At 40.9% G+C, this 24420-nt stretch overlaps 2 protein-coding genes across 7 annotated transcripts in view; both read left to right on the forward strand.

Annotated features, from left to right (window-relative positions):
• Window positions 1-21902, forward strand: part of LOC144589330 (uncharacterized) — a 146300-nt gene extending 124398 nt beyond the window's left edge. Inside the window, exon 2 of one of the 2 annotated variants that reach the window (XR_013545395.1) lies at window positions 16565-17728. Coding sequence is in view for 1 of the 2 variants with exons in the window: in XM_078393750.1 (XP_078249876.1) it covers window positions 17026-21498 (4473 nt within the window). In the remaining variant the exon portion in view is untranslated. Of the gene's footprint in view, window positions 1-16564 lie in introns of both variants that reach the window. The other variant, XM_078393750.1, reaches the window with a different exon arrangement.
• Window positions 1-24420, forward strand: part of RP1 (RP1 axonemal microtubule associated) — a 276632-nt gene that overhangs the window by 144596 nt on the left and 107616 nt on the right. For all 5 annotated transcript variants that reach the window (XM_072998928.2, XM_072998925.2, XM_078393749.1 and 2 more), the window contains one exon: window positions 8636-8861. In XM_072998928.2, coding sequence (XP_072855029.2) covers window positions 8636-8861 — 226 coding nt within the window. The remainder of the gene's footprint in view (window positions 1-8635; window positions 8862-24420) is intronic.

The following is a 24420-nucleotide window of genomic DNA, read 5'->3' on the forward strand; positions in this document are numbered from 1 at the left end:
TAAATCCACTCTTTTTAGAGTTTTACAACTGCAGCCTCTCTGGACTGAACCTGATCTTGCAACAGAGGTGGAAACTGATGCAGTAAAGTTAAAGACATATTGAAAGTAAAAGATATTATTCCCTGAATGTTAAATTCTTACTCTGAAGAAAGTGTTGCTCACTTCCATGTTAATTTTTCTGGATCAGAGTGACAAGCTGAAACCAGAGACATTTACTTCAAAGTTAAGATTAATGTTTTCTGCCAGTGTCAGTATTTTTGCATTGACTTGATTCACTGTCTTCACTGGCTTCCTTGAAATGCATTACTTAAGCTGAAACATAGCTTCGATGGTTGCCTTATATATATAACATTTTTTTTTCTTTTTGATCTTGAGATTTATGAATTAAATACTGATGCAGAGAAAGGTGTATCTCAATCAGAAGTCCAGTTCACTCTGGAGCTCTCAAGGCTCATAAGGTTAAAGGCCCAGGACCATCAAGAACTGTGATATCATCTGTAACCCTTCTCAATCTTTCCTTTTCCCTCTGGATTTAGCTGAAGTCCTCACAGGCACCGAGATAAAAACTGATTATTGCAAACTGCCCTTATTATAATCCAAAGTATTGAAGATGGTTTACAAAATATCTGATTCTCAGTTGCAGTAAGCTGGACCAATCCAGCTTACTGCAATGTTAGACTTTCCTTGGGTGGTGTGACTGGCTGGCTATGGGGCTCTCATGATTATCATCTGCAGTTCCAAATTTCCCACTCCATCACTGACGCCAGATACATTTAGGAACAACAGACTGTCCTGCCCAGGTTGATACTGAGTTCGCCTGGCTCAGTATTGTCTTACACTGCTGACAGCAAGTGCCCAGGTTATCCTACATAGATGTTTCCCAGTCCTATCTGGCAGTAGTGTGGAATGAACCTGAAATCCTCTACATGCAAGGAGTATGGCAATTTGTGGTGGTGACATTTGTTTGAAACAAGTAATCTTATTTACCGCACATAGATCTTCCCTAAAAGAGTGCCCTTGGTGCTGTCCAGGTGTCCGCATAATTTGGAACCTTTGTCTGAAATCCTGTTTGTGCAACTGTGGCTGTGTATAATGCCCATAATGTCATCAGCAGAAGTGATGATAGAAATAATAGTGGTTGTGATTAATTAAAGACTTCCTCCTCCTTTCCCCTGGCTCCTCTGGCTTCCAGATGATGACAGGGATTACCCAGGAGCCATGGGCACTGCAAGACAGAAGTAGGATTTAATTAATTTTTAAAAATGTCCCTGCTAATTACATCATCAGCCTTACAGAGTTGTAGTTTTGTAAACAGGATGTCATCCATTGCTGGTGAAAGCCAGTGAAGAAAAGATAGCCTCTTTACCATTCTGGACAGCATAAGCATCGACACATCAACATTTTGCTGGTATAAATTGTTTCAAAAATCTAAGGATTGGGATCCACATGAATAAGTGTGAATTTTGGTTTATTTTCCTATTAGTTACATTGATATCTTTTCTTAATCCCAGTGAGCTCAAAGTGACGTGCATGGTTCTCTACTTCTCCACTTTATTCTCACTACAACCTTGTAAGGTAGGACATGCTAAAACCAAGCAAGTAATTCATGCTTATCCAGTGAGTTTCACCACTCAGTGGGGGACTTGAACCCGGATGTCCTAGATCCCAGGCCATCATTGACCACAATATGTGTATTTCCCATTAATCAACATGGAGAACTATCTGTTTCTTAGTACTGAAATCATTGTGTCCTTTGGTTTTATAAGCCCAGATTCCCGCTTCTCCTTTTATTTCCATTTGCTGTGCACCTATACACAAAGTATAACAATAATAAAGCAGGTGCCATCAAGTTGATTCTGATGTAAGGCAACCCTCCAGGTTGTCCAGGTTGAAAGTCTCAGAGGTGGGTTACCCATCCCTCCTTCTGTTGGTGCCCTAGGACCTTATAGCTTGCCAAAAGCTGCAGAGGCGGCAACACACATAGACCCACCACCCACTCATGCTTTGGGTGATGTCAGCATCCTCTTCTGGGAGGCATAGTGAGGATTTGAATCTCTTGCCTTTGGCTTCACAGCCAGGCACTCCAAACCCACTGAACCTGCTAGACTCACAAGGTGTATAACATATTTTTACAATGTAATATGGATCTCCCTTATATAATAATTGAAGGAGAGGAATGGCAGGGAATTCTATAGACTTATTGGTGCTGTTGATATGTTAGAAAGTCTTTTTTTTTAATATGTAAGAAATGTTGACAGTGGTGGATAGGTAAATATACTTATTGCTTGCAACTGTGAAAATGTAAAGAGAGAGAGAGAAAGGGTTCCTCTCATTGCTCTACTCCATTGACAGTAATGTTCTTAAGGTTGGTAAATACTGACAGAATGCCTTGCATAAGCAGTGGCTGCATAGGTTTAAGCTGTCAGCCCCTTCAGAACTCATCATGTAACTTGGCACATATCAGCACAGTTGGCAATCTGTGCAGGAGACAGTTTGAGAACTGAAACAGCAGGTGAATTATTTAAGATAAAGAATGTTGTGTTTTACAAGCTCTGTGGGAGGATGTTCAGATGATAGCCAAATGATACCTTGTTATTACTAAATACCTATGGAAGCTTAGATCAGTTGAAGATTAAGAACCAGTTGGTCAGTATAGACAACTAGCAGGAATCATGTAGTGCTAGGCTGCTTTCTTTGTGTGTTTTAATACAGAGGCTTTTCTGTATTGACAGATGGAAGTATCGGAATTTCTCCTACATATCATTTACATTGGCTGGATAAGGAGCTTAGCATCTGAGGATGAATGTTTTCCTAATACATGAGAATAATTTCTGAGTATAACATCACACTGAATGAAATCAGAAACTGATTTTCTGACAGGCAGACTGGATTCCCCCATGCAATAAAGTAGGGGGGTCACTGAAAGTCAGTTTCCCAAGGGAAGCAGGAAATCGGTATTTTTCTAGGGCCAAACTATATATTACAGGTAACCCATAACTAAAGCTGCCGATTTTCATATTTGAGAAATCAGACCCATTTGGGAAAAAATTTGCTTCTTTCCTGAAGGCCAAACAGGGAAAGAAGCAAATTCTTTGGCCTTCCTTTGCAAATTATGGGAGATTTCCCACTGTGACACTCAGATACAATCAGCCTTTAAGGAATTCCCTCCTGTAGTGACCAGTTATTTGTAAGATATAGATAGGCCCTTCGCCATGCATGTATAATGAGACAGAGCGATCAGTGGAATGCTGGCTCACAGCTTATGTGATACTAATATAATGGTTGCTTGTTTTTTTTAAAAAAATGTTTTAGAAACATTTTTAGAACATTACTGATATTTGTCTGAAAACATTTGCTTTGTGACCCACAAGCAGACGTCCTCTATTAATATATCAAATTCTAAGGAATATGATTGCATCTTCTGACTGAATTTTCATGACAGTTGTATATCATGTAAAGGGCCATTTTTATTTTATCAGATCTGCTCAAGGCTGGCCTTACTGCTGTATAGAGGGAGGCAGCTGCCTCAGCCATGTTGTCGTGGTGGCACCGATGGTCCTTTTAATCTTTCCCCCCCAATATATTGTAAGGTGAAGTGAACATATGCCACATGATGCATCCTGGGTCATTAAACATGTCTCACATGTATTGAAAAATACTATGCTGTTTAGTAGGGTTTTATGTGACATATTGGTGGGCACCACCTCTGCTGCAGCCAGCCAAATATTTTGGTCTGATTCAGCCTACTGTTACTGCACTTAAGCGGACAATTCAGCATCACAATGTTGTCACTGCACCTCAGAAAATCAAACGACTGCAGCCAACCCTGACCAAAAGGTCTCTAAATTAGCACATATAATGACGTTCCATCATAATGATGTCAGGACTAAAGCTGTGGTGAAAGTTTTTAGGATAATCTTTTAAGCTCAAGTTTAGGGGCAGGGTAGAATGAATTTTTTTCGGAAACTATTACTCCCTAATTAGCTTTTGCTGTAGTCATTGGCTCTTCTCACGGTCCTAACATCAATGAGAGTGGTCACACTTCCTGCAGATGCTGAGCATTGTTTTTCTTAAAAGTTCCTTCCTTCCCAACATTTCCAAGGATGTAGCCATGTTAAGTCTATTGCAGCAAAAAAAGGCCCTGTAACACCTTGCAAACAAGCTTCAATTGTTAGCCCCTTTTGTGAACTCTAGCTCACTACTGCTGATGCAACTGAAAACCTCATACCCAAGGCAAGAAACACTGCTTCCTGTCATCACTACAATCATGTTGGCCTAAAAGCAAATCTGGATGAGGGCAGAAACAGGGACCAATACTACTAGTTATCAGTTTTACATTTTCTGGAAAGGAGTGGACTCAGGATTAGAGGTGGGGATGAATATAAAAATGGATCGCTTTTTCCAACTAATATAGCCAATTCATTAAATATTCATCAATCTGTATTTGTGGGTTCCAGAGATCCCCATGAATATGAAGGGATGGATATTTACCCATTTTTATTCGTCCTTCGTATTAAAAAAACAAAAACAAACAACCACCTTAGGCCCCACCCACCCCCACCAGCACCCTCTTACCTTAATCACTGATGCCAAGGCCTTCTGGCCTTGGAGCCATGCCTGTAAAAATGGAGATTGGCTGTCCTTTGCAAAGATGGCAACTGCAGCTTTATTTAGGGTAGGGAAGCTGGAGCTGCCATCTTTGCAAAGGGCAGCCTAGATTCCCTTAGCCTGTCTTAAGGGAATCCGGGCTGCCCTTTGCAAAGATGGCAGCTACAGCTTCCCTACCCTAAATGAAGCCGCAGCTGCCATCTTTGCAAAGGGCAGCCAGTCTCCCTTTTTACATGCCGTGGCTGCGAAGGCCTGATGGAGACCTCGGAAGCAGCTATTAAGGTAAGGGGGGGTCAGTGGGAGTGGGGTGGGGGCTAAGGTAGGGAAAGGAAGGGGGCATGGGGGTAGGCTGTTGGGGTGGCTGCCTATAATAATATAATAATAATATAATTTATTGTCATTGTAAGTATATACACAGTATACCATACAACGAAATTCACAAAAAAATTCTGATTAGTTGATCAGCGGCCGGTAGGCAAAATGGGCTTCTGTGCTGTGTGGTAAACTCTCCTGGGGTGACCAAATTTGTGGTTGAATAACTCGGATGTTGAATATTCAATCTTCACCAACATTGGCAGGTATGTTGGGGAAAGACATAGGAAGCTCTGTTGCGATTCTGGACTCTCTAAGTACCTGGAGGAGCTTTCCCGGGGTTGTCCTCCTTGTGACTATATAATTTGGGGGTTTGTGATCCAATGTTCACCAAACTTTCAGGAGTTGTAGAAAAGCATCTGGGGGAGCTTCTCTGCAAATTTGGTGTCTCTAAGTAGTTGGGGCCCAGTGTTATAGCCATTTAAAATGCAGACAAATCAATGAATTGATTCATTGATTCATCGAAGAATATTCATATACAGTATTCGTATTCATTGATCCATTAACCTTGATAAATAACAGATCAAAACAAATCACCATTTTATTATTTGTCCCCTTCTATACTCAGAATCAGTAATATTAGGCAATGTGATGTGATGTTACTGCGGATAACAAACTACAAAGCAAAAAAGGTTTCCTCAGGCGGAGGTGTGGAGGTGGCTGAGGAGTTGAACAACTTTTTTGCTCGATTCGAGATCGATCAAACTGAAACTGTTCGTTTGCCATCATTTACTCAGCAGAGTCCCCCCTTCATTGTGAATGAGCAGGATGTGAGACAGACTATGAAAGTGGTTAACTCCAGAAAAGCAGCTGGACCCGACTTAATTCCTGGTCGGGTGGTAAAAGACTGTGCTGATCAGCTAGCCGGGATATGGACTGTAATTTTTAATAGATCCCTGACACTATGCGCAGTTCCCGTCTGTCTCAAGGCTTCCGTCATCGTTCCACTGCCTAAAAAGTTGCCTACAAACAGTCCGAATGACTACAGGCCGGTGGCACTAACTTCAATCTTAATGAAGTGCTTTGAGCAGTTAGTTCGGAAATATATTATCTCCTGCCTTCCTCATCCCTTTGATGGGCTTCAGTTTGCTTATAAAGAAAATAGATCAACCGAGGATGCGATCAATACTGTGCTTTATATGGCTTTATCCCACTTGGAAACACAAGGGAATTATGTAAGAATGCTGTTCGCGGACTTTAGCTCTGCTTTTAACACCATTATACCCCACAGATTAATAGACAAACTTAAAGATCTTGATTTTCCAGATTCTATCTGTCTGTGGATTTTGGATTTTTTAACAAATCGTCCACAAAGGGTTAAACTGAATGACTACATCTCTACTGACAAGATACTCAGCACTGGCACTCCACAAGGCTGTGTCCTTAGTCCACTACTGTTCTCCATTTATTCATCGGATTGCACCAATAACCATCCCAGTAATAGGATTATCAAATTTGCAGACGATACTACACTAGTAGGACTTATCTCTGGGGATGATGAGTCTGCGTATCGGGACGAGGTATTACAGCTATCCCGCTGGTGCAAAAAACACAATCTTTTATTTAACATCCAAAAAACCAAGGAATTCATAGTGGACTATAGGAAAAAAAGAGCAGACATTCAGCCACTGTATATAGATGGAGTTTGTGTGGAACAGGTGGTTGAATGTAAGTTTCTTGGGACTATCATAACAAATGACCTGACTTGGAGTGCAAACACCGCTGCGTTAATCAGGAAGGCACAACAACGGTTGTATTTTCTAAGGATTCTTAGAAAGCAACAATTGACTGAGAGTTTGTTAATCACCTTCTATCGGAGTTCGATTGAGAGCATATTATCCTACTGTCTCTGTGTATGGTTCACGAGCTGCACAGTGGCAGAGAAAAAGGCAATTCAAAGGGTGATTAAGACGGCCCAAAACATCATTGGCTGTTCACTCCCCTCTTTGGAAGAATTGTATAAGAACAGATGTAAGAGGAAGATATCTAACATACTGAAAGACTCCTCTCATCCGGGATATCAGCTCTTTAAACTATTACCATCAGGAAGGAGATTCAGGGTTTTGAAAGCAAGGACAAGCAGATTCAAGAACAGTTTTTACCCAAGTGCAGTATTGAGTTTAAATGCGGGGCCATAGGTTTTTGGTGGATTTTAATTGCTGAGAGAAAACGGGGCATCTATATTTGGATGGTGAAAGTTGTGTATATTTTAACTTTTTTTTTTGTAGTGTTGTCCAGTTTTACCTTGGGGAAGAGCACCTCATTTCGTTGCACCCACTTGTGAGCGCAATGACAAATAAATTTCTTATGTCTTATGTCTTATAAGTGGAGTTATCACCTCGTCCCTGTTTAAGTTAACTAAGTTCATGAATATGCACTCTCTCCAGTTTCATAGCTTGCAAAATTAAGTGGAGGAAAATTTAACTGTTGTGTGAAACTAGATCTGGTGTGAGCTGGGTAGTATGTCCCTGTTATGGATAAATTGGCATTTCAACTTTTGTTTGAAACAGGACCGGGCAGTTTCTAAGACCTTTTTTCTGATTCAGTTATGAGGATCCTCAGGTCATATCTAGTTTTACAGGCCACATCATTCCTAGCCCTGGTATGAAAAGGAGATCTAAAGCTGAGGCCTAGTAGGTACACAAATTAGGGACCAAGGGTTCAGGACTTAGTTCTTACTGGGACATTCTGTTCCCATAAGTATCTAACTGTGCTCTAAGATGATAATCAGATACTCTCCTCCAAATGCCACCTCAGTTGGAAATATCCCTGGTGACCAAAAGAGAGGAGACCTTTAAGCAGTCTGTAGAATGCTCTAGAGCAGTGGTGTCGAACTGTGGCCCTCCAGATATTCTTGGACTACAACTCCCAGAAGCCTTCACCACCACCTCTGCTGGCCAGGATTTCTGGGAGTTGAAGGCCAAGAACATCTGGAGGGCCACAGTTCGACATCACTGCTCTAGAGGGAAAGGCTTATTTTGTACATATTGCAATATCTTTCTTATCCCAAGTAAAGAGATTGTTTTTCATGGAATCATAGAAACATATTATAGAGTTGGAGAGGGAGCTCAGGGTCATCAAATCCAACCTTCTGGAAAAGCAGGAAATCCACAGCTTTCTTTCAGCCCCTTAAAATACAATATTAACACCATTATATTTTTGGTGTTTACTGATGTTAGTGAATAATTTTAGCTGCCATTGTTCTGTTTTTAACTAATTTACATGGTTGATTTACTGGTGCTGATGCTTACCTTTATTTATTTATTTGTTTGTTTGTTTGTTATATTTATACCCCACCTATCTAGTCATTTCGACCACTCTAGGCGGCTTACAACATAAAGGATAACAAATTCAAGAAAAATTTATAACAATTAATTAATTAAATGATTCTGCAAGATCATTTTTATACTGGATGTGGATTTCATTGTTATAATTTTTACTGGCTCAGTTTTGTTTTATACTTTATTTTTTTATATTACACAAAACATGTATTTTGTAAAGTGACTAATATATGTAACGAATAGTGGACTTATTGAACCCTGGCAGAAAGGATACTGTAAGTGTAGCTCTTTGGAAATGTGTAATAATTTCAGGTTATTTGAATGACTAGTAAACTACACTAAGAGTTTTCACTACCTATTTGAATCTTTTGCAGATCAATCTGAAAGATGTTGGGGAGCTGTATAAAATACGGATTGGCCATGACAACAGTGGACCAGACCCCAGCTGGTACCTTAAAGAGATTAGACTTCAAAGAATGATCTTACCATCAGAGCAAGAAATACGTTTACCTGTCAACTGCTGGCTGTCTGAAGACCGAGATGATGGAGACATATGGCAAGAAATAGCAATAAGGAGACCTGGAAAAGCAGTTCTACCATGTATGTCTGGAATCTTTTATTCTCCTCCCCCCCCAGCTACATGTGTAAACGGTTTATGTGCTGCCTGGATAGCTCAGAGGTTTTGGTATCTGGCTATGTAGCCAGAGGTTGGGAGTTTGATTCCCCACTGTGCCTCTTGTTAGTAGAACCAGCCTGTACAGTTATGGGCAGCCTGCACAGTCCCAGAGCTATCGCAGAAGAAGGAAATAGTAAGCCACTTCTGAGTATTTTCTACCTGGAAAATCCTGAAAATGTTTGCATATGTCAGAACTGACTTGATGATACTTTATTTATTTATTTATTTATTTATTTATTTATTTATTTATTTATTTATTTATTTTTATTATTATCATCACCATCATCATCATCATCATTGTTATCATTGTAAAAATGTGTTATGAAACTACTTTGAAATGATGTACAAGGAACTTTAGACCTTTAGGAGCAGCCCATTATCTTTCAAAAGTCAAATATATGGCTAAAATGTTCTTAGGATTATTTATTGGACTTAGACAGTAGTGTTTCTTCTCAGGCATAGCTACATTTTTGGTTAGGCAAATATTATTGCAAATGAAGTAATACACCTGAAAATATTAAGAGATTTAAATTTAGACAGGGTTTTTGGTGGGATTACTGAGATACTGAATTGTTTTAGAATTTATTAATTGTGGGTCAAGGAAGGGAATGAAGACCACCAAGGACAAGCTTTTGCATATCTAAATTGTCATAATTGACTAGGCTATTTATACTGTAGAATAATAAAAGACAAACTGAAGGATATATTCGTAGGAAAAAATAAGTATAGCAAAATGCATTTTAAGTGGCTGAAAATAAGGAAAAATAATGCAAATGGAAACTTTCAAGGCTGATGTGGAAAGGGGTTACTGTTGGATAGCTTGAATATGGGGCAGTTAGTCTTAAGAGACAGATAAGTAGCGTTTGAAAATAATGCAGGATTTCCTTGGTCCCATCACCTTCTGCTGAATGAAAGTGAAGTGGGTTAGATTCTTGAACTGGGAGTAGTGGAGATGGATGCTTCGAGGAATTCAGTGCAGCAACACCAACGAGCTTGGGGGGAGGAAATGCTTGTGAATCATCTTAGCTATGGGATACAACACGTGGTAGAAAGTTACAGATTCTTTCTCTGGCATCTCAGGGAATAGCTGGGGGTGGAAGGAGGGGAATTCTGAAAACTATGGAGGGCCACCACTAGAAAACACGATGCCAGATGAACTTGGTATAAGGCTTTGTTTCTTATTTTTAAGATTCATCCTTTCATAATTATATGCCATTCCCATATTCTGATGCTGCAAAAATTTGGCCATAAGTTGTCTCATATAAAGTGACAAAGTACACGGGAAGTCATTTGTAATCCAGCATGACCTCAGATCTTCAGATCAACCAATATGGCCCAGGTCTCAGTTTAAAAGTGCTGACATTCTCTTTAGAGTCCTAAAGTAGGAGTGGGAAATTTGTGGACCTTGATATGTTGTTTGGCTTCAACTCATGTCAGCCTCAGCCAATACTTCCAGTGGACAGTAATGATAAGAGGTACGGCTAAGCAACATCTGGAGGGCCAAGCTTAGAAGTCCAGTGTGGGACTACATTATCTCATGTCCACCTTCACTGATATGATCCTACCTGAGCTTTAGTGCTAGTTGGCCTGAATTCAGACCTTCTGTTAATCAAGACCCAGCTGCAAGAGACTAGTGACAGAACCCTATCAGTGGTTAGCCTCCTCCACATTTGTAGCCTCCACATCTTCCCTCCCCTCTCCCAATTTCAGATATGCTTTGAAGACCTTATTAGTTTGGAAGGCTTTTTATAATTGATTTTTATTTGTTTGTTTGCTTTTAAGGAATTCCTGTTGTCGATGGCTGATATTTTTCTTCTACAGCTTGTTATATGAAATAATTGCACTTGTTCCACTTTAGTAGCATTGTAAGCTGTTTCTGAATGCTTTTAGATTTAAGAGAAGGGTATAAATATCTGGATGAATAAATGCAATAGAAATAAAATAGCCCCTAGTGCTGTTCAGCAAATGCTTCACTAAGTACTTGTACAAGAATTTACATAGTGGAATAGTGGCCAGCAGTTTCTCTAGCTGCTCTAATCATTCTTCTTGGGCAAAAAATGGTGCAAGACCTTGTTTCTCCAGATCTTTACACAAATTTACATATAATTTATATTCCTTTATGCAATGGTTGAGCATGAAGTGGAAGACAGCATTTCCATGAACATTTTTGGTATGCAGAAGGAATACCATAGGATACAACCCAATCATAATTTTTCAGACTAAATGACTGCTCAGTGTGGTCAATATCTCTCACTCAGTATATTATTTATCAAAGTAGAACATTTGTTCAGATTTATTAATAATAGTACCATAATGGTATATTTCCTTTTGTCTTCTCCAGCACATTATACTTATTGAAATACATTCAACCGATAAATGCAAATAGAAACATTATATAGTTGTCAGGCACACTCTAAATATGTATGCTTATTACTTCAAATTACCTATTGATTTTGAACCCATTTAAATTGATTATCAATAGACATTCAGTTTCACTAATAAATGTAAAAAATATTTTACCACTTCTGTAAATGAGACATTTGCTATCTGCATTTCTTGTTTTAAAGGGTTAATTACTCAGAAACATTAAATGCACAGCTATTACAGGTTTTTACATGAAGCAAAACAAATGATTTATTATATGGCACTTGATTACAATCCAGTATAAATTTCAGATTAATGTAGATATTTTTCCAGTAATACAATACACCTCTAAATAGCAGTCATGTCATAAATATGAACTACCGTAGGTGAAAATATATTTTATAAACTCAATTAAGGGGTCAACTGGCCTTTTATTGAGGCTTCAAGGTACTATTTTATTGCATAAGCATTGAAGACTCCCCCTCCTCCTTCTCCCAGAGCTAATTTGGTTACTGCATAGGCTGTCAGACTAAGGGCCTATCCAGATGGAGAAATTTGGAGCAATTTGGTTCACGTTTAAAAGGCTCTTATCTTCAGTGCAATCTGAGAGATCCTTTCATTCACACAGGAGATATTTTCAATATTTTCACAGGCGATATTTAGATATTCTCCCATGAAAAGGGTCCATGCAGGTCTTTAGATAGCCGATTTACTGAGTAATGAGTAATGAGGCAAAAGGGAGGAAAGTGGCAGTGCAAGGGGAAAATGTTGGGGTAAACATTGGGTAGATGGAAGGGACATAATCCCCATTTTCCTGCCTTTCTCCTCAGCCACGATCTGCTCAGGCTGTACCACAAAGTTGACCAGCCTTTTTTACCATCTCTTCCCATGACTGTTGTTCTGTTGTCAGTGGTTACTTTATCTTTTGTTGTTGTTGTTGTTAAATAAAGTAAGTGGCATATTGAAAGAGCGATGCATCAAACTAACATGGTATTAGAATATTGCTACATCAGTTAGAGAAACATATACAGTATTTAAAAGATGAAAATAGAGGAAGGGATTTCTCAGTCCTCCCTTTTAATGACACAGCCTATCTAATATGTCTCAAGGTTGTCTCCTCAGTTAATCCTGCCCACATCTCCATTCGGGTGCATAGTAGCTATCCACAATGGGCTAATTAGAAGCATGCTGAATCATATTTAAAACAGAAGCCCCTAGCACTATGCCAGGAAGGAGTGAGGCAGGTCTTAAAAGGGCAGGATGGATCACTCTAAGTAGAATTACAGTAGATGCTGGAACTGTTGCACCATACTGTACCAACAGCGATCCAAACAGCAATTAATAAATTAATTAACTTATTCATTCATTCATTCATCATTCATTTGTTCATTCAATTTATATACTGCCCATGTAGCCAATTGCTACTCTGGACATTGTGGAACAAAAAAATATAAACATAAATTATATAATTACTACAAACACTAGTCAGTACTACAAACAGAAAAAAACGCAAGATAGGCACAATAACCATTTCAAATCATAGACTATGATATTCCCTTCTCCTTTATCCACTGCACCAGCTACTTGGGGATAACCTTCTCAAAAGCTTCTCTGAACAGCTCAGATTTTAAGAGCTTCTTAAATACACCAAGGAAGGATGCTTGTTGTAACTTCTGCAGGAGAGCATTACACAAAGAAGGTGCCACTGCTGAGAAAGCCCAGTTTCTAATGGTTGTTTTCTGGGCTTCTCGAGGTGCCAACACCCACAGGTGTGAAGTCAGCCAAACATGGCCGAATGCATTCAGGCAAGTATCTTTGAGAACAAGCCTGAAGACTCAGGATACTTTAGATGCAAATCCTTGTTTGGCCATGAAAATTCATTGGGGCATAGCCAGTAACAAAGTATTATTTGAACAACTCACATAACCTTGAACACCTTGTAAAGATTGCCATAAACTATAGTTATTTAATGGCACATAATAACAACAATCTCTGGGTCTAGCTATCTCACAAGAATCATAATGCTTTTTTAACACAATGTCTGAAATATCTGTCTTATTTTTCTACACCTTGTACTGGGCAAAATTCTGTTTCTATAAATTTACACTGGTGTAGCTTGGATCAGGAAAGGAAATACTTAATTTAAATGAATTGAAAACTTCCTATCTCCCTTCTTCAGATTCTGAGGCTCCCTAGGCTGCCTTTTCCCTGGAGAATCCTTTAGGAGACTTGAGATGGGGAGAAGCCTATTTATAAATTGTTGCCGGATTGCCAATCCCAGCAGAGGCAATCCAGTGGCTATTTTTTATGATTAAAGCATCTCCGCACCTTGTTCTGAGGCTCACCCAAAGGCAAAAAAGCACCCCAGCGAACCTTGAACCTGATGTGGGTTGGGAGGAATTTTTCAATTATTTCAAATTAAACATTTCCTTTCCTGATTCAGTTTACACTGACATAAATGTATGCAACAGGATTTTGCCCATTGATTACTTTCTTCTTTTTGTCTCATTCTGTGACACTAGTCAGTGCAGACTGCTGACACTGAAATATTCTTTCTCCTGGCCTTTGGCTCAGAAGCCTGCCTTTTCTCCAAATCTGTCTTCATAGATCAAGGCTTTCCATTACTTTGTCCTTATGCTATACAATTTTCCCCTTCTTTTCCCTTCCCTTCCGTTGTCTTTGTGATCTTTCTGTCTTGTCTTTCTATTTTGTATTCATGTCCCTTCTTTGCCTTTCACATCTGTTTAAGCACCTGATCCTTGTATTTTTATGTTCCGTTTTTTTTACTCTGTTTTGACTCTGTGCCATTAAATAATGCATTTCATAGACAGGTAGACGAAAAACATCAGCAGTTCTAGCCCTCAGACATGATTCATGTTATAATTTATTCTGTGACAAATGTTAACCAATTAAAAGAAAAATGTGTACAATTAGAAACCTGCACTTCATGATTTGCTTGGTGAATTTAAATCTTTGTGGATTTTTTATCCCCAAAGCTCAGTGCCTCTGTGTTGCTTGACCTTTGACATTTTAAAGTTAAGAGTCAATTCCCCAGTGAATAGTATGATTCTTTGTGAAGTTTCCATGACATCATAAAAGCCATTTGGAGTAGACATATATCACAATCTATTTTTAGATGGTGAGTCCTTCTGAGATCTTACCTAAGCTCTTAAGTATGATTGTCATTTTTCTAGACTTAGGTAAACAGATTAAAAAGTACTTCTTATTTTCTGAACAATGATATTTCCCCCAAATCAGGAGTGGAAAAGCGATTTCAGACTAAGCCACATTTCCTCATGACTATCCACCAAGCGAAAACTGGGCACAGCGACATGTCCTCTCCTAAACACATGTGCACATGCTGGACAGTGTACATGTAAGGAGGAATAATATGTTTCTTCCACCAATTTTCATTCCTCCCTCATCTGAATCTAGTGGGGCTTTCTATATGACATGTTTCGCATACAGATTGAACAGAGTAGGGGATGCAAAGCTCCCTTGTCTGACACCTTTGCCTATAGGAAACCACTCTGTCTCTCCATATTCTTTCCTAACAGTAGCTTCTTGTCCACAACACAAGTTACTCATCAGGATAATCAAGTGCTGAGGTACAGACATTTCTTTCAGAACAACCCACAAGTTTCTTGTGATCTACATAGTCAAAGGCTTTGCTGTAATCTATAAGGCATAGGCTGACACCTCTGGTGTCTGTCTCTGGGCTGTGGAGGAAATTCAGTCCCAATTCAACTAAACACCTGTGCAGTGCTAGATTTCACCCAATCCAATATCTTTGAAGAGTATCATCAGCTCTTACATATATGTCCCAGGTTTGATTTGCTAGTGCAGGAACATAAGATACTCTGGCCCATCTAGCCCAGTATTGGACTACTAGTTTAAGCAGGCTGCAGATACTGTTTTCTGGTGTAAAAAATTCCACTTCCTAGTTTTTTATTTACTTTATATATTCCTACTTTTCTGCCAAAAAAAAAAAAAAAAAAAAGTGGCCACAAGTTTGATTTCAACTACTAAAACCTACACATACAGTTTTTAAAATCACAGTAAATCAAGACATTAACATGACAAGAGTGTTAAAAACATCATTAGTCAAACAAGTTAAAATGAATTTAAGGTACCTGATGAAGGCATGCTGATCAAAATAGGTTCATTCCCCTACTCAACAATTTGCAACCTTGCAAAGACATTTAGAAGTTAAAAGCTGGATGATGAACTGTAAGGAGAGAGCTAACCTAAGCTTTTGAGGCAAGGAGTTTCATAGGCTGGGAGAATTCTCTGAAGATGCCATTTCTCATGCCATTTCCAAATGTACCTGGGATGATGGCAGGACTAAGAGAAGGCCTTCCCCTGAAGAACTTAAAGATGAGGGGGGAAGGGATTATGGGCATGATTCAGTAGTTCAAGAAGCCTGGACCCAAGCTGTATAAAACTTTATAGTTCATAATCATTACTTTGAATTGCTAAAACAAAGTTAAAATCATGTGTATCACACACCTACAGAAGTCCTTTTCAACCACTGAAGCAGCACCAGTAATCATGACTGCTTCCTCAGCTCAGGAATGGAGCACAAGAAAATTCAAAGAAGCATATAGAATTTCATTCGTTCGTTCGTTCGTTCGTTCGTTCGTTCGTTCGTTCGTTCTTTCTTTCTTTCTTTCTTTCTTTCTTTCTTTCTTTCTTTCTTTCTTTCTTTCTTTCTTTCTTTCTGTATAAACAAATGCTCAGGCCTTGAAAGATGTTCAGTGTTACATACAGCACTGATGTTACCTGTCTGTCATGGGTTTGGAGGGAAAGTTCCATCCTATGGGGAGTGGAAGGCGGGACATCAGGAGGAGGGGCTGTACTGTATATATATGTGGAGTTTGTGTGGAAAGCTGAAGAAGAAGAAGCTGGGAAGAGAAGCTGGAGAGAAGAAGCTGGAGTGGGAGTCTGTGTGTCAGACAGGGTACTACTGTGTGTCAGTCAGTACCTACCTGATAGGTTCAGGTGTCTGTATGGGAAGCCAGAACTGATAGGTTCAGGGTCTGTGCTTTATTTGAAAGGTGTTCTGTGTGAACCAAACTGGTGTATGTATGATTGAGACTAAGCCACGTTACTGTATCTTATTCACTTGATCATTTTATTTTCCCTGTGTGTAATTTAAATAAACCTTATTCCTTTGTTAGTTAAAAATCCATCCCTGGTCTGTGTGACTTCTTATAGGGAATGGTTGGTGGCAGCTTAGTGAAACTGTGGCATACCCTAGTAGGTCTGGGGTTGTCACATTGATTGGTGTCCAGCGTGTGGGATACGACTGGTCCAGTTGTCCAGTGGTCCAGCAAAGCCTTGGCAAGTGTGCCCAGAGCAAGAGGGGGTCTAGTCAGGGAAAATCTGAGAGCGCGTAGGTAATCTTCTAGGCTTACCTCACAGGGAGGTACGCTAGTGGAAGAACGTGCCACCTCAGATTGGGGACTAGATTAGGGAGCTCTGAGGCAACCCGTTTTGGCGGGAAAGGGCTGAGGCAAAGCTGAGTGAAGTAGCAGTGATCTAGCTTGTCTGCTGAGAGGCCTAGCAGAGGGGGGTAGACTCTGGCTGGCAACAGTTGCAAGTTAGTGCTGAAAGAACAGCAGCAATCTATAGAAGGCTGTTTCTGAGGCAAAAGAGAAAAAAAAAGTGGTCGCTTTATTTTGAGGCTTGACTTTTGAAAGCAGCCTGTTCGGGGGGGGGATTATGCCCTTGACTCGAAGCCAAATGGCAGAAATGGGTGAAGTGAAAGACCCCCAGGTAGACCAAGGTTCTGAGGACGAATTTGGCTCAGTGCAGGATGACAGCACGGGAGAACAGAACCCAGAACTCAGAAAAATGGTCCTAGCCCAACAGCATGAACTGAGGATGAGGGAAATAGACAGGGAAGAGAAACAGAGGCAATTGGAAATGGAGGAAAGATTAGAGAGAGAGAGAATGGAAATGGCGAGGGAGAGAGAGAAAATTGCTCTGGAAAAAGAAAGGATGGCGTTTGAGTTAAGAAAATTGGAAATGATGAACCAGAACAATAATAACAATAGAGATTCTGAGGTGGGCCAATTGTCTAAAACTGACCTGAAGAAATTCCCTGTGTACCACAAGGGGGATTGCCCTGAGGTGTTCTTTTCCCTCGTGGAAAGAGCGTTTGTGGACTTCTCAGTAAGGGAAACTGAGAAGATGACCATCATGCGATCTTTAATCAGTGGCAGCCTGGCAGAAGTCTATGCAGAGATGCCAGAGGAACTGATGAAAGATTTTGCAGAGTTTAAAAAACTGGTGTTTGCCAGACATGGGATAAATGCGGAACAGCTGAGGCAAAGATTCAGGTCACTCACCAAGAAACCAGAGCAGACTTTTACCCAAGTGGGGGCCCAACTGGTGAGGCTGCTAGAGAAATGGCTATCTCAGGAGGGAACAGAGACCTACCAGCAGCTCAAAGACCTGATAGCGCTGGAACAGTTTTATTCAGTCCTGCATGGGGAACTGAAGTTCCAGGTGAGGGAAAGGAAACCGAAATCTGTGGCAGAGGCGGCCGAGATCGCAGATTTTATTTCCCAAATAAGAAAGCCCTTAGGTGAGGGGAAATCTGTAGGTAAACCCAAAGAAACCTACAGCAAGTACTCTCAGGGACCAGGAAAAAACCAGCAAGTGGGAGGGGCCCATGGTAAAGGGAAGCCCTCAGACACGAAACCAAGACCTCAGATTTTGGAGGGAAAACCAAAACAAGATGAGAAAGACTCAAAATACAGCAGAAAATGTTATTTCTGTCAAGGAAAGGGCCATCTAATCTCAGAGTGTGAGAAATTAAAGCAGCTAAAAGGAAATGTGCCTCATGATTTGAGTGGAACCAGGCCAAAAGCTGTGTTCTGTGTCCAGAAAGAGCGAAGCTCCTTGTCACTGAGGGAGCCTGTTGCCATGGCTACTCAATCTGGAACAGTTACATCTGCTGATCAGGCTGAGGAAAATGGTCCTCTTGTGGAGGTCAAGCGCTGCTTGCTAGTGAGAACAGATTCACAGTTGTTTGAAACCGCAGGGGTGGACGTAGGAATACTTGACCATCAGTATAGGGGGCTAAGGGATACTTGTTCCCAGGTGACCCTGTGCCATTCAGATATTATTCCTAGGGAATATATAATCCCGAATGAGAGCCTAAAGGTGGCAGGGATTGAGGGACAGGTGATCTCGCTGCCAGTAGCTGAGGTACCTGTGAACTTTCAAGGCTGGAGGGGAGTTTGGCGGCTAGCGATTTCATCGACTCTGCCAGCAGCCGTGCTCATGGGAAATGACCTGGCTGAACATGTGAAACGGGTGCTAGTGATTACACGCTCACAAGCTACCACGGGGACAGTTCAAGGGGGTATTGGAGAGCCCGAGACGGAAGCAGAGGGGAGTTCCGAGGCTGTGGTGGAAACCTTGACCACGGACAGCAGATTTGGCCAAGAGCAAAAGGCAGATGCCACTCTCCAAAAGTGTTTTGAACAGGTGACAGACGCCCAGCTAACACCTGAAACCCCAGTGAGATTTCGAGAGGAAAAGGGAATTTTATATAGAGAGACCCTGAGGAATATCTCAAAAGGGGGAGATGGGATCAGGAGTCAGCTAGTGGTACCTGAAAAGTATCGCCCCATGATCTTACAAAGGGGGCACTCTGACAAGTTTGCTGCGCACTTAGGGGTGAACAAAACACAGCAGAGAATCACCCAGAATTTTTACTGGCCTGAAATAGGGAAGCAGATCAAGGAGTTCTGTAAGCAATGTGATGTGTGTCAGAGGCAGGGGAATAACCGTGACAGGACCAAAGCAAAGTTGTGCCCTTTGCCTGTGATTGACACTCCGTTCAAATGCATAGGGGTGGATATTGTGGGACCTTTGCCCAAGGCCACAAAGAGGGGGAACAGGTTCATTCTCACCATTGTGGACCATGCCACGAGGTACCCTGAAGCCATTCCCTTGACTAACATTGAAACTAACACAGTGGCAGATGCCTTGGTGGGGTATATGTCCAGGATGGGATTTGCCTCAGAAATAATCACAGATTTGGGCACATCGTTTACATCGAAGCTCATGAAACGGTTATGGCAAATCTGTGGAATCAAACACAAGGAAACCACTGCCTATCACCCTGAAAGTAATGGGTTAACTGAGAAGTTCAATGGGACTCTAATGCGCATGATTAGGGCTTACTTGGCAGAGAATCCAAACAATTGGGACCAGAAGCTGCAATCCCTTTTGTTTGCTTATCGATCAGTGCCACAAGCCAGTACCGGGTTCAGTCCGTTTGAACTTTTGTTTGGGAGAAGGGTGAAAGGGCCACTCGATTTAATCAAACAAAATTGGGAGCAGATCACCCAGGATGACCCACAAGACGTTGTGACCTATATAGACACCTTGATGAATGACCTAAAGAGAAACCTAGAGCTAGCAGCAGAAAACCTGCAAGCTCAGAAGGTCAGACAGAAAACCTGGTATGACCACAAAGCCAGGGAGAGGCACTTTGACCCAGGGGAGGAAGTGCTTTGGCTTAGGCCCTGCAGAGAGAACAAACTGCAGCTCAAATGGGCAGGACCATATAGGGTCATTTCCAAGATGTCAGATCTGAACTACCTTATAGAGCAGGAGGAGAACCAAGCAAGGAGGGTGGTACATGTGAATGCCCTAAAACCCTACTACAGAGGGGAACAGAAGGTTTTATTTGCGATAAAAGCAGCTGAGAGTGAGGAAGCTGAATTACCCTTCTGGGAGGGTAGAGGGGAAGTAAAATACAACCCAGATGAGGTAAAGATCAGTCCTGCACTTACCCAAGACCAGCAGCAAGAACTAAAAATGCTGCTCATCAAATATCAGAAGGTGTTTTCCAATAAGCCGGGGATAGTGAAGGGAGTGATGCATCGGATCCACACAGGGGATGCACCCCCGCAGGCAGTATCCCCATACCGAGTAACGGGACCCTATAGGGACAAGGTGCGGAAGGAGCTGGACGAGATGCTTAGGGAGAATATAATCGTCCCCTCTTCTAGTCCTTGGTCCTCTCCGATAGTCCTAGTGGACAAGCCTGATGGGAGCATTAGGTTTTGTGTAGATTACAGGAAATTAAACCGCGTAACCACTCCTGATGCCTACCCAATGCCCAGGCTAGACAACCTGATTGAAACCATAGGGGGTTGTCGGTTCATTTCATCATTGGACCTGGTAAAGGGATATTGGCAATTAAGGATTGATCCCAGGGATCAAGAAAAGACCGCCTTTTGCAGCCCTTTTGGTCTCTATGAGTTTAGAGTCCTGAGTTTTGGTCTCAGAAATGCACCAGCCACATTCCAAAGGCTGATGGACCAGACCTTAGCAGGGCTCAGTGACTTTACTGTGGCCTACATTGACGACATAGGGATCTTCAGCAATACCTGGGAAGATCACCTGAAACACCTGGAGTTAGTGCTGCAGAGGTTAAGTGCAGCAGGGCTAACAGTAAAGGCGAGCAAGTGTCAGCTGGGTAGCCCAGAAATAAAATACTTGGGTCACATGGTAGGGGGAGGAGTGATCAAACCCCTAGAGGCCAAGATAGAAGCAGTTCGTGATTGGCCTAGACCCAACACCAAGAAAAAAGTCAAATCATTTCTTGGGTTAGTGGGCTACTACAGAAAGTTCATCCCGAGGTTTAGCGAGATAGCGACTCTGCTGACCGATCTGACGCGGAAGAAGACTGATGACCGCATCCCGTGGACCAGCGACTGTGAGGAGGCGTTCCAGAGGTTGAAGGAGGCCCTCATCAACTATCCAGTGCTGCGTGCTCCAGACTTCGACCGGGAGTTCATCATCTACACCGATGCGTCTAACAGCGGGGTAGGAGCAGTTCTTTGCCAGGAGGATGAGAATGGTGACCAGCATCCAGTGTCCTACCTGAGTAGGAAACTCCAGAAAGGTGAGAGACATTTGGCAACCGTGGAAAAGGAGTGCCTGGCCATAGTCTACGCGATCCAGAAGGCCAAGCCTTACATCTGGGGAAGACATTTTATTCTGTGCACTGACCATTCACCACTGCAATGGTTAAAGACAATGAAAACCCACAATAGCAAACTTATGAGGTGGGCTTTAAACCTGCAAGACTATGACTTTGAAGTGAAGGTGGTCAGAGGGTCAGTGAACTGTGTTGCTGACGCCCTGTCAAGAAGACCCGAAGAATGAAGACGGCGAAAGGAACATGGACTATGTATATATTTTGGTGATCAAAGGTTAAATGTACTTGTTTATTAAATATGCTTGGTTTGTATGAATAAAGGTAACTTGATGTATTGTAAATGGTAAATGTTTAAATGCCTAATTGATATGTTTATCCTAGAGTAAGTATGGTATTGTATGTTAATGTATAACTGTTTATGTATGTTTTGGAACCAGGTTGTTTTTTGGAGAAAAGCACTTTAGCTTTCCCCCTACAAAACAACTTATAAAGAGGGGAGGTGTTACATATAGCACTGATGTTACCTGTCTGTCATGGGTTTGGAGGGAAAGTTCCATCCTATGGGGAGTGGAAGGCGGGACATCAGGAGGAGGGGCTGTACTGTATATATATGTGGAGTTTGTGTGGAAAGCTGAAGAAGAAGAAGCTGGGAAGAGAAGCTGGAGAGAAGAAGCTGGAGTGGGAGTCTGTGTGTCAGACAGGGTACTACTGTGTGTCAGTCAGTACCTACCTGATAGGTTCAGGTGTCTGTATGGGAAGCCAGAACTGATAGGTTCAGGGTCTGTGCTTTATTTGAAAGGTGTTCTGTGTGAACCAAACTGGTGTATGTATGATTGAGACTAAGCCACGTTACTGTATCTTATTCACTTGATCATTTTATTTTCCCTGTGTGTAATTTAAATAAACCTTATTCCTTTGTTAGTTAAAAATCCATCCCTGGTCTGTGTGACTTCTTATAGGGAATGGTTGGTGGCAGCTTAGTGAAACTGTGGCATACCCTAGTAGGTCTGGGGTTGTCACATTCAGTTTAAAAGGCTCTATTTCATTTTACATTGCCACAGTCATACAGAGAGAAAGAGAGAGAGATGCACACACACACATACAAATACACACACACACACACACACACACACACACAAATAAAGCAGTTAGAAAGAAATATAAACATAAATAATAAATTTCCTAATACACTTACATTTAGAAACTTGTCAGAATCTAATGATGTAAACTGTAGCCTACATAGATAGCAAATAAATTAATGACTGACTTTGTTGTGCTTTGAGATCCCAATTTTTTGTTTAGAAAAATGCTGTGGTGATTCTATTTCTGTGGGCTCTAAAGGTTAATTAAAGCTCAAAGTTTAGGAACATGTCTCTTACTTTTCAAAAGGTAATCTTTCATAAATCATCCCACCCTCAGAAAGCACCTGGTCAATGATGTTACATTAGTTCATCTCGTTTAACATTAATTCCCCCTTTTGTTTCCATGATCCATGAAGTTTGCAGGTAAACTTCTGAGTGTAATTTAACAGACTTTCTGTATGCTGAAATAATCTCTTTAGACTTCTGTTTTATCCTCTAATTTATATTTTCCTATATTACTTCCCTTTTGACTGAGGTTGTAACAATTTTTTTCACTGCAGTTTGATGGCAATATGATGCCACCAAGTGCAATATATGGCCACAATGGCATCAAGCTGAGGCAGAAGAGTAGAGAATCAGACCTGAAGGATTATTGTAATGTTACACATATTACTATGTATTATTGCAGCTGTATGAAAATAATGTAGTCTTTTGAAATGATTACAGTATTGTTTCTCCTGTGCTGACAGACATTTAGGCAGGATTTACAGTTTCACATTAGTAAGGAGGAGGGAAGAAAGATTGAGATTTACTGTATGGCCCAATCCTAAGCAGTGAAAGAGAGAAAGTGGCTTTGGGATTCAGTGCTAAAACCCCAACCACCAACAAGGAAAGCAATATTATTTTGGTATGCCTGAGTGGCATTACACTCATATGACAGCTCTTTACACTCCTTCAAGGCATGTTCATTGACTCTGTAGCCATGCACCTGACCTTTATATGTGTAACAGAAAGCTAAATGCAACTGTTCCATGTAATTCTGAACCAAGTTTGGATCCTATCCATGTTGCACCGTAAAGAAAGGAACAAGACATACTACCTTTTCTGGGTTTTTTTTTCACCAAGTATTTCCTATACATTGATTGAAATACTTTAAAAAAGGATCGATGTTCAAAATGACTTTCTAAGCCTGTACAGTATGCATTTCCCCTATCATGATTAAAAAGCTATTTTTCCAGTTTATTAACTCCATATGCTACAGATATCAATATAAGTTACTACTATTATCTGTGATTAATGTATTAAGCAGTAAATATTTTACATGCTAGGTACAGTAAATATACATATATGGGATTTATATATAGGTCACTAGGGTCTTGAATTTCTTAATTTGTATATGTATGGAAACCTGGCATGACATGCTCAGCTATTCAATATGCTATCTGTTTGTGCACTCAGTAAATTCTGAAAATGAAAAGTTCCAGTCATGGCATCTGTTTGCAGTGGTGCCTAATGGAATGTGTCAGCACATTACACCAGCTCATGCTAGGGTGTTTTACAGGACACACCCTTGGACAGCTGTTCAAATCCACCTTGTTCAGAGACCAGCATATGCCCTCTGTTTTATGACTACAACTTGAGGGATTCCCATGCAAAATATGCATGCACAACGTATCATCTGCAGAAATCCCTGATACAAATGGCCACCACCAGTCTTCATAGATAGTAATCCATTTCATGCTCTCATTCTATAAGCTGTGCAACCTCCAGCATACCTGTTCTTCAACAGGCAGAGACTCAGAGCAGCTTTAGCATTAATATCAAAGGGCCATCTAATACCAAGGGATCAGTGTTAACAGAACCTGACATCTGAGTAAATCTGCTACTGCACACAAAAGCTCCACTTGTAGTTCTCAAGCCAATAAAGACAATGCTAAGAATACCCCTGATTTTAGGGGGATTAGTTTATCGCCATTAAATGGCCACATATGCAGTAAATATGCCCGTCAGTGCAGTGTTTGTGTCTCATTTCTCAACTGCTCCCTTTTTGCCTCTCCTTTTTAGTCT

Source organism: Pogona vitticeps, chromosome 4 (genome assembly GCF_051106095.1).
Source record: "Pogona vitticeps strain Pit_001003342236 chromosome 4, PviZW2.1, whole genome shotgun sequence".
Lineage (NCBI taxonomy): Eukaryota > Metazoa > Chordata > Lepidosauria > Squamata > Agamidae > Pogona > Pogona vitticeps.